Source organism: Pleuronectes platessa, chromosome 15 (genome assembly GCF_947347685.1).
Source record: "Pleuronectes platessa chromosome 15, fPlePla1.1, whole genome shotgun sequence".
Classification (NCBI taxonomy): Eukaryota; Metazoa; Chordata; class Actinopteri; order Pleuronectiformes; family Pleuronectidae; genus Pleuronectes; species Pleuronectes platessa.
In genome coordinates, this window is record NC_070640.1 from 9,867,384 (window position 1) to 9,881,307 (window position 13,924).

Sequence of the window (13,924 nt, forward strand, 5' to 3'; positions counted from 1 at the left end):
GTCCTCACCATGGGCAAGAGCAAGGTACCACCGAGGTTACACATGTGGAAACAAAATAGCGGGGGCAGATACCCACTCTGTATGTTCGACGTGCCTCGGGCTGGAACACGGCGGAGAATCACTAACATCCCCGGACACCTGTGAGCACTGTGCACGCCTTTCCATGAAAACACGCCGACGCAGGCTAGCGCGCCAAGCTTGTCTGTCAGAGGTGGATCCTGTGATTGGGGTAACCGTCCCCAGTACAAAGGATAGTGCGGAAGACATCCAGGGAAACACCTTTCCCGCGGGTGCCAGCTGGGGCGATCAGCTTGATGCCGTGGCACCGCTACATGACTCCGACGAGCCCGAGAACGACCTAATGTCTGGTCAGGGCGGAGCCGTCCGAGGTGACTCCGACTCACGGGAGTCTATCAGCCTCGGCTCCGAGGCTGATTTCACAGGAAATATCTCAGGTTTGCCTTCCAGGGCATAACATGCGAATACCAGGTGCTCCCGTTCGGTGTTTCATTGAACCCACGGGTGTTTGTGAAATGCACCTAGGCAGTGGTGGCACCCCTGAGGGAGGGGGCCCACCAATAAAATTGATTAATTAAAAATTAAACACATGCAAATCCAATGATGTCAAGCCATTTCACTTCCGCTGTAATACCCTTTATCAGCCACCAGTTGGTGTATAGAGGACAAAATGGCAAAAGTATTAATTCAAAGATCTAAATTTTTGTATTTTGCAAATTTCAGGCAGCACAGAAATAAGTTTAAAGTTAAGGTTGAATTTCTCATCCTCATATGATTGATTTGGTTCATAGCAAGCACATGAATGACTTCAGCTCTAAAAAATAAAAGTCAGTATTAAAGCATTTTAACAAGACACAAACATTAATCCCTCTATGAAACAATTATCCTTTTCTTTCAGGCGATATGAAACAGTTGTTAGATTATGCTCACAGACATAATCGATTATTGCTTCAACATAAATTGTTGTGAAATAAAGATAAAAAATAAAAAGTATGAGTATGGATTTGTATTCCAAAGAGAACAGATATATTTTCTCTTCTCATCAAACTCAAGCAGAAAAAAGCAGACCAGCTCTGTCTAGCTTCCCTGGGCTCATTGAATCAGAGTATCAAGTTCTCCATACCATAAACAAAAACGATTATCATCTTCATTGTCACAAAACCACAGTTGAGGATGACACTTTTGTATGGGTGTAAAATGGCTAAAAAATAATACAAAACAGAGAAAGAAAAATCAAAAAAACATTGCACATTAACTGTACTTAGAGAAACTACTTCTTTTAAAAGAAATGGAAATAGAAAGGAAATACAACAAATTTTCTGGCTGTCATTTAAATTAAATTAAATTAAATTAAATTAATCCTGCACAGTCCCCTTCTGCGCAGGATATAAATCTTTTTTTTGTTTTTGATTAATTAATTAATCAAAAAAAAAAAAAGTATAATAACAAAAAGCCAATTATCTTGCCTACATTTTTTTTAAAATAATCCTTACAATTTCAATAGGGCCTCACTGTCTGTCAGTGCCTGTCAGTGCTCAGGCCCTAAATACCAGTAATGCTGCTGCTGCAGGAGGCGGAGTCTACCTGTCCACTCTGAAAAATTACTTTAGTACATTAACAAAGTAAATGTACCTCATTATATCCCACAACTTGGTTACATTGTTATTGATAAAAATTATATTGCAATACTGATATTGATTTATGATGCAGCCTAAAAGAGAAAACCTTCTCTTGAGATGTGGTCCAAGCCAAACATCACTGTGAACCAAAGCCCCCCCACGAATAAAGACATGATCCTTTCTGCTTATTATTTTATTCATTGTCCAAATTCATATCAGTAGACTTGGAGAAATAAAAGGTCATTTTTTTTCCTTTTCAACATTCTCTTAAACAAAAATATAACAACTATTTACAGTCACTCGTAAAAAATACTCAAAAAGCGTACAAGCAAAAATCATGTTGTCTTTCTAAAAGACATAAGTTGACGACCGCTATGAGAAGTGAGACAAAAGCAAACTTTAAGCCACAGACCAAGTTAATACCTCTTTGTACAGATTGTGCAGCACAGTCACCACATGTAAGCTTATTGTTGTGCATTTCTGCAATAATGCCAAAAAAAAAAAAGATGTCTACATCCAACACATTCACATCTCTCTTATTGCATTCCAGGGCGAGCGGCGGGACACTGGGGCTAAATGACAGGCGGGCAGGTTTTCATCAAGCTGTGACGGGAGGTGACATTTTAATGTTGTGTTCACAGTGTGGAGAGCTGCTCACTGTCAGATTCCCCATGGAAACATACCAAGTGTGTGTATGTAAGTGAGGAGAAGAGAGGTTTACTGAGTGAACTTTTGCCCTGAAGGAAACAGGAAGGAGCATGTGGAATGCTAATGGAGCAAAGACAAGGAACTAAACTAACGCAAAGTTAATCATGTGCCGAGGTTTCAAAAAACGACTGTTAGCTCTCGATCCAACATTTAAAAGCAGCTTAAATTTTTTTCGGACATCCAACTTAACTCCTCATCATTCACGACCGGGCCGACTAATGGAAGCAGCACGTGCCACTTCTCCTAAATCTATGCAGAACATTAATACTGATTTGTGGTTTAGAATCTGAGTAATTCGGTTGTGCAAAAAAAAAAAGAGAAGGTGTCAGTTTCTGGAGTCTCCGTCTGTTTCAAAGTTTCTACCATCGAGATCGTTTGAGATGAGAAAGAGAAACTCGGGGGTCACGGTGGACTCTGATGATTCATATAATCCCTGAAGCGATGGAGTGAAATCCATCGGACGAGGACAGTGAGCAGGAAACACAAACATTTTGAGTCCTGCTGAGGGGACAGAGCCGAGAAAGAGGCGGGGAGGGAAACCAGAGAGAACACGGCATTGTGGCTGTTCAGTTCAAACACACCGGAATATAATAGCATCCAAAAACTCCTCTCAATTATCCAATCTGAGTTTGAATGAATTTGCCGTGTGCCATGAAACGTACAGCAGGAGGCCTTCCTGCAGGCGGGAGCAAATAAGAAGGGGCTTTTATTGAAAATGACTTCTGAGCCTTCCTTATGTGCTTCTCGCCCACACTGCATCTAAATGGGTTTTCTTAAAACGCTGTTGATCACGTCCTCGCAAATGTAATTTCAACGCGCGCACACGCACACACACACACACACACACACACACACACAGTCATATCCCAAAACACAGCAGCAATTTCACTTATAGACATTTCAGAAATTGCACCAACAACGGAGAGTGAGGGGACAAAAAAAAGGAGGAAGAAGAAGAATAAAGTCAAAGTTCCTTTTCAGACTCCGGCCCACAGACAGGAGGAGGGCGATCACAGCCACGGATCATTTCTCATAACAAAATGTTTAAAAATAGCATTTATAGAGGACTCTCATCTATACATGATAACTTGACATTAATTTATGGCAGAGAACCAACAAAAATATATATGTATAAATTCATATATATATATTTGCCTTGAATATATTAGCAATAATCATTTCAAGTCTTTGTGTGGCAAAACAAAAAAGAAAAGAAGCGAGGAAAAGAACCTTTTCCAGTTACACCCCCTGCTGCAGCGCTGATCAACACAGAAAAATACATTTTCCTTTTTCCACAAACGTTGCTCTGAATGTCAACACAAGTAAACTAGGTTCAAGCACAAGCGATTCTCAAGCACATCCTTTAAATATTCTACTATCAACAGGGAATGAGCGAGCCGGAGCGTTAAAATACATCATTGGGAGAAAAATTATACATCCTGAAGCAAAAAAAACAAACAAAAACAACCAGAAGAGATAAGAGAGGTTCACTGTGAGCACGTAGTCCACGTTAACGCTGCGTATGCATATTCCCGCTGCATTATAAACAAATGTACACTTTCAAAATGAACCTGTAGAACTAACATTTCAGCCAGTAATTCAATAGACGACAAGTCCAATAATAAACACTGTAAACAAAATGTGTAAGCATCCGTGTAAACTCCGTCCTTTTTCTGTTTTTACGCACACCAACTACATGTTCAGTGAGTGTGTGAGTGTGTACGCATGCACGTGGTGTGGCCACTCAGTGCGAATTTATGGTTTCTGTCATAGCTCCGGCAATAAAAATAACGCCACGTGTTTTACTCTACGGGATGCAGCGAGGCGTTTGTTCTTCAGCTCATTAAAAAAAAGAGGAGTTACGATATAGTTTTATTTTTTATAGAACATCCAGGAGGCGGCATGCGGCTAAAGTACCTCGCATCAGACCGAACGAGCAATAAGAGAGGTGAGCGGAGAGCACAACTGCCTGAGAGATGCTGCTTGTCTTGGTTCTTTTTTTACTATAAAAGCTCAACAAAGTACGATAAGTGCTAAACACAAACAGACTCTGTTAGTTCTGTTTCCTTTCTCCAAAAAGAGGAAGTGGAGAATGTGGAGGGGGGGGGGGGGGGGGGGGGGTCTTTATGGCACCTGAGGACTTTCCTGACCTCAAGTGTTGGTTTAGGGAAAATAAAGTTGGTGTATTTGTGCATTGGAGCTGATGTTATTCATGTACATTTACATCATCGGTGCCAGGCAGGCCATGAATCTCAATATCAGTCATTGTCTTGTCTCGTATTCATCTACATTCATCTTCCTTTGAGCCCACAATAATAAAAGAGAAAATCAAAATCAGAAAAAGTCAGACGAGCGTTGTGTCGTTAAACGTTCAATCCCTTTGTCTGCTCCTCCTCGCTCTTCTCATATAAAAACTCTGGAAAGCTCAAAGATGCAAATGAAAAGAAGAAGAAGAAAAAAACTTTATACAGAGAAAAAAAATCGCTGTACAACATGTTAAAACTGTGAAAGGCTAAGAGACAAGAGAGCTGGGAGCACAAAATGGAGGTACGTGGTGGTCTGTTTCCAAGGAGGCCGACTTCTTCTCATGAGGCATCGTTACTGTCTCTCATTCCTTCTTCCATTTGTCCATTTTGTGACGTCCATCGACCGCGATTTCAAAAGAAAAAAATCGTGCTTTTCGTCTTTGTTTTGTTGAACGGTTTAAAAAAAAACACGATGAGTCCTGGGGGTGGGGGGGTGGAGAGAGCGGTAACATGAACCCACAGGTGAGGTTCAGAGGTGCATTATGGTCCATGTTGACATCACACAAGGATCTGTAGGGGGAGGGGCGTGGAGAATGTGCTCTGACAGGAAGTGACCGCAGGCTGCTTACTTAGTCCAAAGCCTGATCCACATGACCTGGTCCACGAGAGAGAATATGTGACGTCACCAGCTTTACACTGCGGACACTTGTTCATCTGGAAAAGACAAAAGAAAATGATGTTGAGACAAGATAGAAAACAGCACTTTAATTACTGGAAATTATTTTCAAGGTTTCTTTCAATTCATTACATACATAATGCTGAATTCTACATACACTTAGAATTCAGCAGAGGTTTCACATTCATACCGGCTAAATGTAACCAGGTAATAAATAATCCATATTCCTTGGCTGTTAATATATCACCAAATCCTGATTAATGTGTAATAGTTATGTTTTTTCCAGATTGGAACTTGAGTGTATAGATGTGCACCGTCACTTTAAGAGGGCGCTGATCTATGAAGTGCACCCCTCTCTCAGTTCGCGCCTTGCTGTCTGAGGAGGTAACGCTTTTTTTTGCTGCTCTTTTTTTTTTATTTATTCTTTCTACCTCAATATTTTTTATTTTATTCTATTGTATTGTATTTTATTGTATTCAAATATACCTGCTGCTATGACGACTAAATTTCCCTTCGGGGATGAATAAAGTAATCTATCTATCTATCTAGTAAAAATAAGCATTGTGTTCAACAAACAATGTTGTATTTAGTAGTGTGCAGATTGGGAACATTCAGTGGGTGTTAAGTCCACAGAGAAGAGTTGGGAGTGCACTTTCAGAGCTGTAGGAGATGCACGTGTTAAAAAATATAATGTTTTCTTCATTTTATTAAGACTGTGGTCACCGATTTGATGAGTCTAACATGTAAAGAGCTATGAACCAAGAGGTAAGGTTTGAATATGTTATTGTTTGAGGAACGCAAAATAGTAGAATGCTCTGGGTTAATTCAACATTTCATCATCCCAAGGGATCGTACCATCCTCACTGTCGGCCAGCTCCTGTGGTGGGAGGCAGATGCTGGGCGGTCTGGAGTAGCCCTGATGGTTACCGGCCAGCCTCCGTGCTTCAGCCAAACTTCCTGCTGCTCCGGGGCTCTGCAGCAGTTTGCTCCTCTGCAGCGCCACGCTGTAGTCGGGAGGTTTGAGGTGAGGAGGCCTTGGGACCAGACTTCCGGGCCCACCCACTACTCCGTCTGTGAGGCCGAGATCCCCCAGAGCCAGACCCTGGTAGCCTGGAGGGGTGGGAGGGGGAGCACGGTAACGCTCATCCTTGGCGGGGGATGTGATACAATACACTGGATGGAGGTGCAGATCAAAAGAAAAGGAGGGGGGCGGAGAAAAGAGGTAGGGGAGTGAGGGATGAGGAGTGATGGGGAAGGGGAATGAAGAAGGAGGTGGGAGGGGGGTAAGTGAGAAACAAAAGAAAATAATGGGTAAATGATAATGTGATGTTTCACAACACAACTATACATGCAGCAAAATGTGTCCAAAATCATAAGAAGACATGAAACCGATGAGATGGATGGCTGCAGCAGATACAGACACAACTAGATCTGCAGCTAATGAGCACGTTCACTAAGGAACAATCTGCCAATATTTACTAGAATAATCGATTAAAAGTTCAGTTCTCAAACATCAGGAAACTGATAAATACCCGTTATCTTTTTTAATGGAGAGCAAAGTGCTTGGTTTCTGAAAATATTAAATATACAGCATGATTAAAGGAATTCTTAATTTTGTTTGACCAGAACGATTGATCGATTATCAGCGGTTTTGTCCATTCATTTTCTGTTCAGCCAAACTGCTAATTGTGTCAGCAGTTGGCGTAAAACCATCTTAACTCATCCTCTACAACGCCAAAGTCAAAAACTGTCTTAACCTTTTGTTGTCTTCTTCAAACGAGCAAACTGCATATTCCTATAGTTTATCGTGAAACTATAGACGTGGATCAAAACGACACATTTACAGTGTGGGTGATGAGGAGGCTTCATAACTCCTGTCAGATGCAGAACCAGCAAGTGACAGGAATTAGACCAGTTTGGTGCCTTATCTGAGAGACGCCAAAGAGCCTAAGAGCATCGTTTAGCAGCTGTTCACTCGAGAATTACAACAAATCAAGCAACAGGAAGCTGCAGTAATTAATTCAAGAAACAGCGAGACATAGTTCTGATATTTCATATTAGAAGCCGATGTCTCACTGAATGAAAATCTGTGCAGCTTTACAAACTAAACTTTAAACGGCGACCAAGCTGAACACTGTGTTTACAGGGAAGCAAACTAGCAACCTGAGCCCTCACCTATCAGGCCCTTGTCTGTGCTTGATGTCACCGTTTTGTAGGCAGGGTCTGTGCTTTGACCTCCTTCCTCGTTGCTTGGCGAGGAGGGGCGCTCTGAGGTGTTTCTCCGCTTTATCGTCCCGTAATTCCCCTCGTAGGTGTCCGACAGCGAGCTGGACGACGCCCAGCTCTGCCGCGACTGATTGGACAGCTCCGAGCTGGAGTCTCTGGCGTGCTGCTTGGCAGCGCCCTCGCTCGGCCGCGCGTGACCGGCGCCCTCGACCTCCGGTATCGGCCTGGTCAGCTGCGTGGTCTTGAAGCCGCCCAGGTGCGTGTGTGGCAGGGAGAGCCCGTGGATGCCGTGGTCCCAGGGCCGGCAGGAGGAGACGGGGAGGCTCTGGAAGGATTCGTGGGAGTTGGAGGAGCAGGACGTCCAGCTGCCACGGCCGCTGTCAGCCACTGAGTCCAGAGAGGTGTGGTCTGGGGTAAGCTCCTCCGTTGAGATGGACGAGGCGAAGGTAGAGGCTCGCGTCACGTATCCTCTCGCTGCCGATGACGAACTGCAGCAGATAACAGAGACAGGTTTAATCAAAGGTCATCTGTCGTCTGTACCTTTATAAAATCAGAAAAGTTACTTTTGGATTTGATGGATCACCAAATCTGGGCTTTAAAAATAACAACAACAGAACTTTTTCTCCTCCTTTTCATAAACCTGCAGTTTGATTCACTGACGGGGTTTTACTGGACAAATAATCCACTCAATGAAACCGAGCAATATTTCATAAAAACAGGGTTGTTATTAAACAGCAAGGCAGCCAAGGTAATATAATATCAGGGAAGCAGACGGATTGTTTTGTCCGGTGATATTTTATGGTCCATTCTTTATGAGACAGAACGGTCTGATCATGGAGGAACAATAAACAAACAGCAGACAATAAAAGAGGGGTTTGTTGTTTACTCAGCCAGATTAAAAAGGCGCCTGCGTGAAAAACGAAACGCTGTTAACGGACAGAGGCAGGAGAGAGGCGGGCAGTAAATGTGGGATGCTAATAAAAACCTGTCGGTTTAACGACTTCCTGTTCTCTAAGTTTTAACGGGGAAAGGACATAATTGGGATCCAGCTGGGAGAGGATATTGAGAATCGGCTCATGGTAGCAGACTGTGCGTGTGTGTATGTGGTGTATTTTTGGCTACCGGGCAAAGTTTCTGATGTTAATGTGGATGTATTTGTGTGTGTGTGTAGGACCTGTTTGTTTTAGGCTTGAGAAAAATATATTTTGCACTGGCCATGTCAGACAGTCCCGATTGACCCGCAGGTCCTCCTGTTCAGACGGGGAGATACTTTGCATTTTAAGGATGTATCTCTGAGTCTGAGCTGTGTGTAGAATCACATTGGAGAAAAACATTTCGCTAACAGACCAGTCATGATCCTGTAATGAATGAAAGTCTGAAGACAAAACGATCCACATGTCTGAAATGACGATGCAAAATTTTTTTTTTTAATTCTCCGGATGGAAAAGGCACAGACGAAGATGTCTTGAGAGTATTTGGCAAAAGGTGCTGACACCGGTGTCTTTGTGTTGTAAAGACAAAATAACGTGATCTTTGCAGTGGACTTGATACGTTCCAGGAAGAGGCCAGCTGCACCTGGCTGCCTCACCTCTCGCCTGAATTATACGGAGGATTTGATGCGGTTGTGAAAGAATCTGGTTAGAAAACCTCCTGCTGCATTGTGCATGTGTGAAAAGCAAACTGCAGGTAATGTGAGAGCCCAAGTCTCTGGACTTTATCCACAGGTCAAAACAGTTATAGACAGAAACTGACTCATTTCAAATACCACTGGCTCCTGTAGTGGTGTTCGCTTCCTGTTATGGTTGAACTACCTCGATATGAGGATGAGGTTTTTTCCTCTTATCTTGCTGCTCAGTCATCACAGCATCACTTTAAACTCTTTGTCACACACGTATGTATAGAAAAATAAAAAGACGAGTTGAAACCTGGTTACAAATACACGTGGCCCAGAAATGAGTGATCTCCAGAGGATACACAGCCGGGGAAACCCAGATTCTCACTTACATAATGACACTGTTTTTTAGGCTAAATCTGAGACTCTATGCTTAATTGCATAAGACCACATTGACTTTATTATCTATTTGTTAGCTTCAAAAAATCCCCTGTTTCCTATCAGCCGTCAGAAACTGTCTGTTAATTCCATTATGAACATTAACTTGGTGTTTGATGCTGTTTCCACAGTGAATTAACAAACGTAACCAGACAGATGAGATGAACTTAAATGTAATTACCTTGTGCTGGGATGGTTGTAATCAGCATTAGAGTGTGCATGTGTCGCAGCTGTGCTCTCGCCGACTGCAGCAGCAGCAGCAGCCGCCATAGCGGTCGGTGCTGCAGTGACAGCTGCCGGGGCGCTACAGGTTCTGTTACTGCTGTTACACCGGTCCTCGAGCCCGGGAGCCGGCACCGAGTCCACGGAGCAGATGCTGGAGCGGGAGGAGATCTCGCTGTGGCTGGAGTCTGACAGGTTGTCTGCTTTACCATGTGGTAGCAGGGCGTAACCTGGAGGGAGGAGGAAACATTTCAGTTACAGAAAATGCTAAATAATAAAGGACCTGGATGGAAAGAATATATGCAAAAGCAGAAGAGGAGAAAATAAATGAAAAGATGAAGTGAAGATGGAGATGGAGAAATGACTTTGTGTCTATAGAGTATTTTTACTTAACATCTTTTTAAGTTGGATGAATGAATGCATTTTACTCAGGGGGGCTGTGACAATTCTTTTGACCGCAACCTGTTGCACTGATTTAAGAATAGGCATTATGAAGTTTCTCTCTTTCTTTAATATCAAAATATAACAGCAACACAGTTAACGTGGTTGGAATATTCCTCTTGTGTGTGAACAGCTGGGTACAACTTCTGCATTGACTCAGCTTTAACACTTAGAACATGTGGTTACAGAAACTTTGAGGCTGCGGCCACTTGAGAAAATGAGACATTGAACAGACTCTGAAATGTACAGAAACGACTGTGAAGGACACTGTCGGGCTCAAGGTTGAAAAACCTGCCAAATCACATCGCCTGAAACTCCAGGGAAATGAACTAAACATGTGAATGGCCTGCATGTCACAGAAAAAGATAAAATGCTAAAACTGATCCTGAACAATTATGCATGTTTAAGAAAGTGCATTTTGAAAGAAGCTGCACAGTGAAATGTCAACAAAATCAAATACAATAATTAACAAAAATTCACAGATGTATACAAACAAAGAAATGAAAAACCAGGACAACAATGAGGAACAGGTTTGTTGCTCTATTTCATCAACTTTCTCAAAGCTGCTTTGACGATGGATGGAACTGAAACTTCTGTCTCTCAGGTAACTCTTGTGCTTCAAACATCAAATGGGTCGTCACTTTAACAAACTCTTTTGTGACGGATTTTCAAACAATATACTGAAACATGAACTAAAAGTCTCTCTGAGGTGCCTCTAGATTCCCTCAAATCACAGTTTTACTCAGCAAATGACTGGATTAATCGCTGGTCGATCACTCTATCAGTCTCCCTCAGTTGTGGATCTGTCCCTGCAGAGCCATAGGAAAGGGTTGGGGCTGACCGACCTCCTGGCTCTTTTCTCTGGCTGTTCTTGTCTCTCATCCTGGGCTGGGGAGGACTCGACCTTACCCGATGCCTCCCCACCATCCAGATGCGGCCTGACTGGCAAAAGCTCTCTGGACTGACTTCTTTTCCTCAGTTTGCTGAATGGGGACAGCAGCCTTTTCCTGAAGGGGAAATCTGGGGGTTTTGGGCTCATTAACAACTCGGGCTGGGAGGTAGGTGATAGGGTCGAGGGCCCAGGCCCTGGAGGACTGCCAGGGGAACCGGTGTGAAGCACCGGAAGCACCCCTGCCGATCTCTGCGTGGGGCTTTCTGCTCTTGCCCTCAAAAGAAATCGCCTTCTCCCTTGTCTTTGCCCTGAAGGAAACATGCCTCTCTCTATTTCCACTTCAGTTGTCTTCTCCTCCTCCTGTGTCTGATTCTCGCTCTCCCTGCTACTCTGTTGTCTCTGCTGCCTTGTCAAGAGAAGGAGCCTTTTCTGGAGGAAAGCCCCACCTATGCCGTAGCTGCGCAGGCTGACAGTGCCGGCCTTTGTGCTGGCGTCGCTGGTCAGTGACGACGAAGATCCCGACAGGTTCATCTGGCTGGAGTTGATGGACTTGGCCACGCCTCCTACTGAAAAGGAGGGGGAAAAGTGAGAAATGGAAATAAAAGTTATGTTTTTGTTTTCAAAGTTAAGAAAAGGACCCTCGTGGCTACGTGACTCTTTCAATTACGATTAATAGCAAAAAACATGTATCAAAAACTAAAGAAACAATTACTAGAAAACTTTACATTCATGAGTTTTTATTCGTGACATGGTTCCTGCGTAAAAATGTCAGCACTCTGCCTGGAGGTGACGTTTCACTAAATCTACTCTCAGCTCTCTTCACCAGGGATAAGTGTCCTCTGATAGAAACACACAGGGTGCCAAACAAAGCGTCTTATTACAGACCTTTGCGTGGAGAGCCCTGCGGCGACACTGTGGGGCTGGAGTGAAGGGAGGAGATGGTGGAGACGGTGTCATCAGATGGTCTCTTGGTGCTCCACTCCTCGGAAGAGCCCACCGGAGGTTTCTTCACCACTTGGGGAGAATTGGAGTCTGGAGAAGCCGAAGAAACAACAAGGTTACAGAAAAGTAAATGAACTTGAGGGTCTGATATACATCCAAGCACAGAATGAGGGGCTGCCTTTGTTTTCACTGGTTTTAAAGTTTTTAAAGTCTTCATTAGTGTTATATTTTATTTTTTGGTTCTAATGCCTATTATATATTCTATCAGAATATGCATCTTATTTTATTTCTCTATTCTCTTTGTATATTCCCTAGCCTGATTTTATGCAATCTTATTTTTCTGAATAGTTTTGACTTGAGTTTACCATGTAAAACGCTGCATTATAAATACAGTAGTGTACAGGTGTACTCACTAGCTATGCCGATGTCCTTGGCAGTGCTCTTCTTTCGTAGAGGGTTCAGTGGGACCTGGACCTGAAGGACTTGTGAAACCCGGTTCTGTGTTTTCCCAGAGGGCAAAGCCGACCGCAGAGACACCGGGGACATGTCCGACTTGGTGGATCGTCTCTCACTCAAGTTCTTGGACACTAAAACCACACAAAGGAAACGAGAAATGTGTAAAAAGAACAAAGCTTACTTCAAAAACCTTTAACATTTTCACTGCGAGGTATGTTGTTAAATATCAACAAACAATCAATCTGTATACCTATATAAAGGTTTGCTTAAATGTGACATTTAAACTTAAATGCTTTTTAGACCTAAGCAGGAGCCTTTGCAGGAACAAAAGGAAAGTCCAATAACATTCAAATCTAATACAAATCTAATTTTCCTGTACTGATGTCCTGTGGCACTGTCACAGTTATGATACGTGCTAGATTGTTGATCGTTGCACTGTTTCTAAGAAAAGAAAGTCCCATGGTTCTGTGTGAATGCTTTGAACAACACAACACACATTGGACATGCTGCCGTGTCTGTTACATCGACTGGATTGATCAGTTCCCTCCTGTTATTTTATGCAAGATGATCTTAAATACACTAGGTGGCAGTGCAAACCAATGATATACATATATGTACTAGAGTACTCTGACAGCTCTATTATAATCCTGTGAAATGGCACAAAACATTGAAATATCTCTTAATTAGAATTTTTCCCTTGTTTTTTTTCCAGCATTGTATCACCTACATTTAGACATGTTTAATCCTACTTGTACTATTCATCAACATCTGAATCCTTCTATAGGCAAATGTGCACACACAGCACATGTGTTAATGTCACTCTGTAAACCAAGTAGAGCTGAAGGTCAAACTTTGTAAACAGACATTCATTCAACTTTAAATGATAAACATTAATTTCACTCAGTTTCTTGGTGTTGGGTCTGTGGAACTCACAGGTGCTGTAGCTCGGCTCACACTGCAGAGACATGATTTGATGCTTCTCCTCGTCCGCCTCCACCGTCATGTTGGACAGGTACTGCTTCACCTTTCTGGCCATCTGGGCGTCCTCGTACAGCTTCTTGGCATTGAGGAGCGAGCTGCGACGCACTCGCTTCTTGTGGGCGCCGCCCTGCACGTCCAGCATGTTGGAGTTGGTGCTGCCCTGACTCAGAGACCTGGCGATGAAGGAAAGAGAGCGAGGAAGAAGAGGGATGAGGATGAGGAGAAGAAGAAACATAAGTATGGGAAGAAAGTAAAGGATTATGGGAAAGAGTAAAAGATGGATTTTGATGAGGGAGAAATTTAGAGAAATGGTTGATGGATGAACAGAAGATGAAATGTTGAGATAGATATGGAGGATAGATGGAAATAAATGAAGAGAGAAAACAGAAGAAATGCATTTGAAAGTATAAAGACAGGAAACAGCGAGAGAGGGACGGAGAGAAGGAT

The 13,924-nt window shown here is 43.0% G+C and overlaps 1 protein-coding gene across 7 annotated transcripts in view; it reads right to left on the bottom strand.

The window, feature by feature from the left end:
• Positions 1-1,815: 1,815 nt before the first annotated feature.
• Positions 1,816-13,924, bottom strand: part of rapgef6 (Rap guanine nucleotide exchange factor (GEF) 6) — a 129,845-nt gene continuing 117,736 nt past the window's right edge. For 6 of the 7 annotated variants that reach the window (XM_053442013.1, XM_053442012.1, XM_053442014.1 and 3 more), the window contains 8 exons: positions 13,430-13,650; positions 12,454-12,627; positions 11,984-12,130; positions 11,545-11,664; positions 9,725-9,995; positions 7,443-7,981; positions 6,123-6,440; positions 1,816-5,305 (listed from right to left, as the gene is read on the bottom strand). In XM_053442013.1, coding sequence (XP_053297988.1) covers positions 5,283-5,305; positions 6,123-6,440; positions 7,443-7,981; positions 9,725-9,995; positions 11,545-11,664; positions 11,984-12,130; positions 12,454-12,627; positions 13,430-13,650 — 1,813 coding nt within the window. In that variant the 3' untranslated portion in view covers positions 1,816-5,282. The remainder of the gene's footprint in view (positions 5,306-6,122; positions 6,441-7,442; positions 7,982-9,724; positions 9,996-11,544; positions 11,665-11,983; positions 12,131-12,453; positions 12,628-13,429; positions 13,651-13,924) is intronic. The other variant, XM_053442010.1, reaches the window with a different exon arrangement.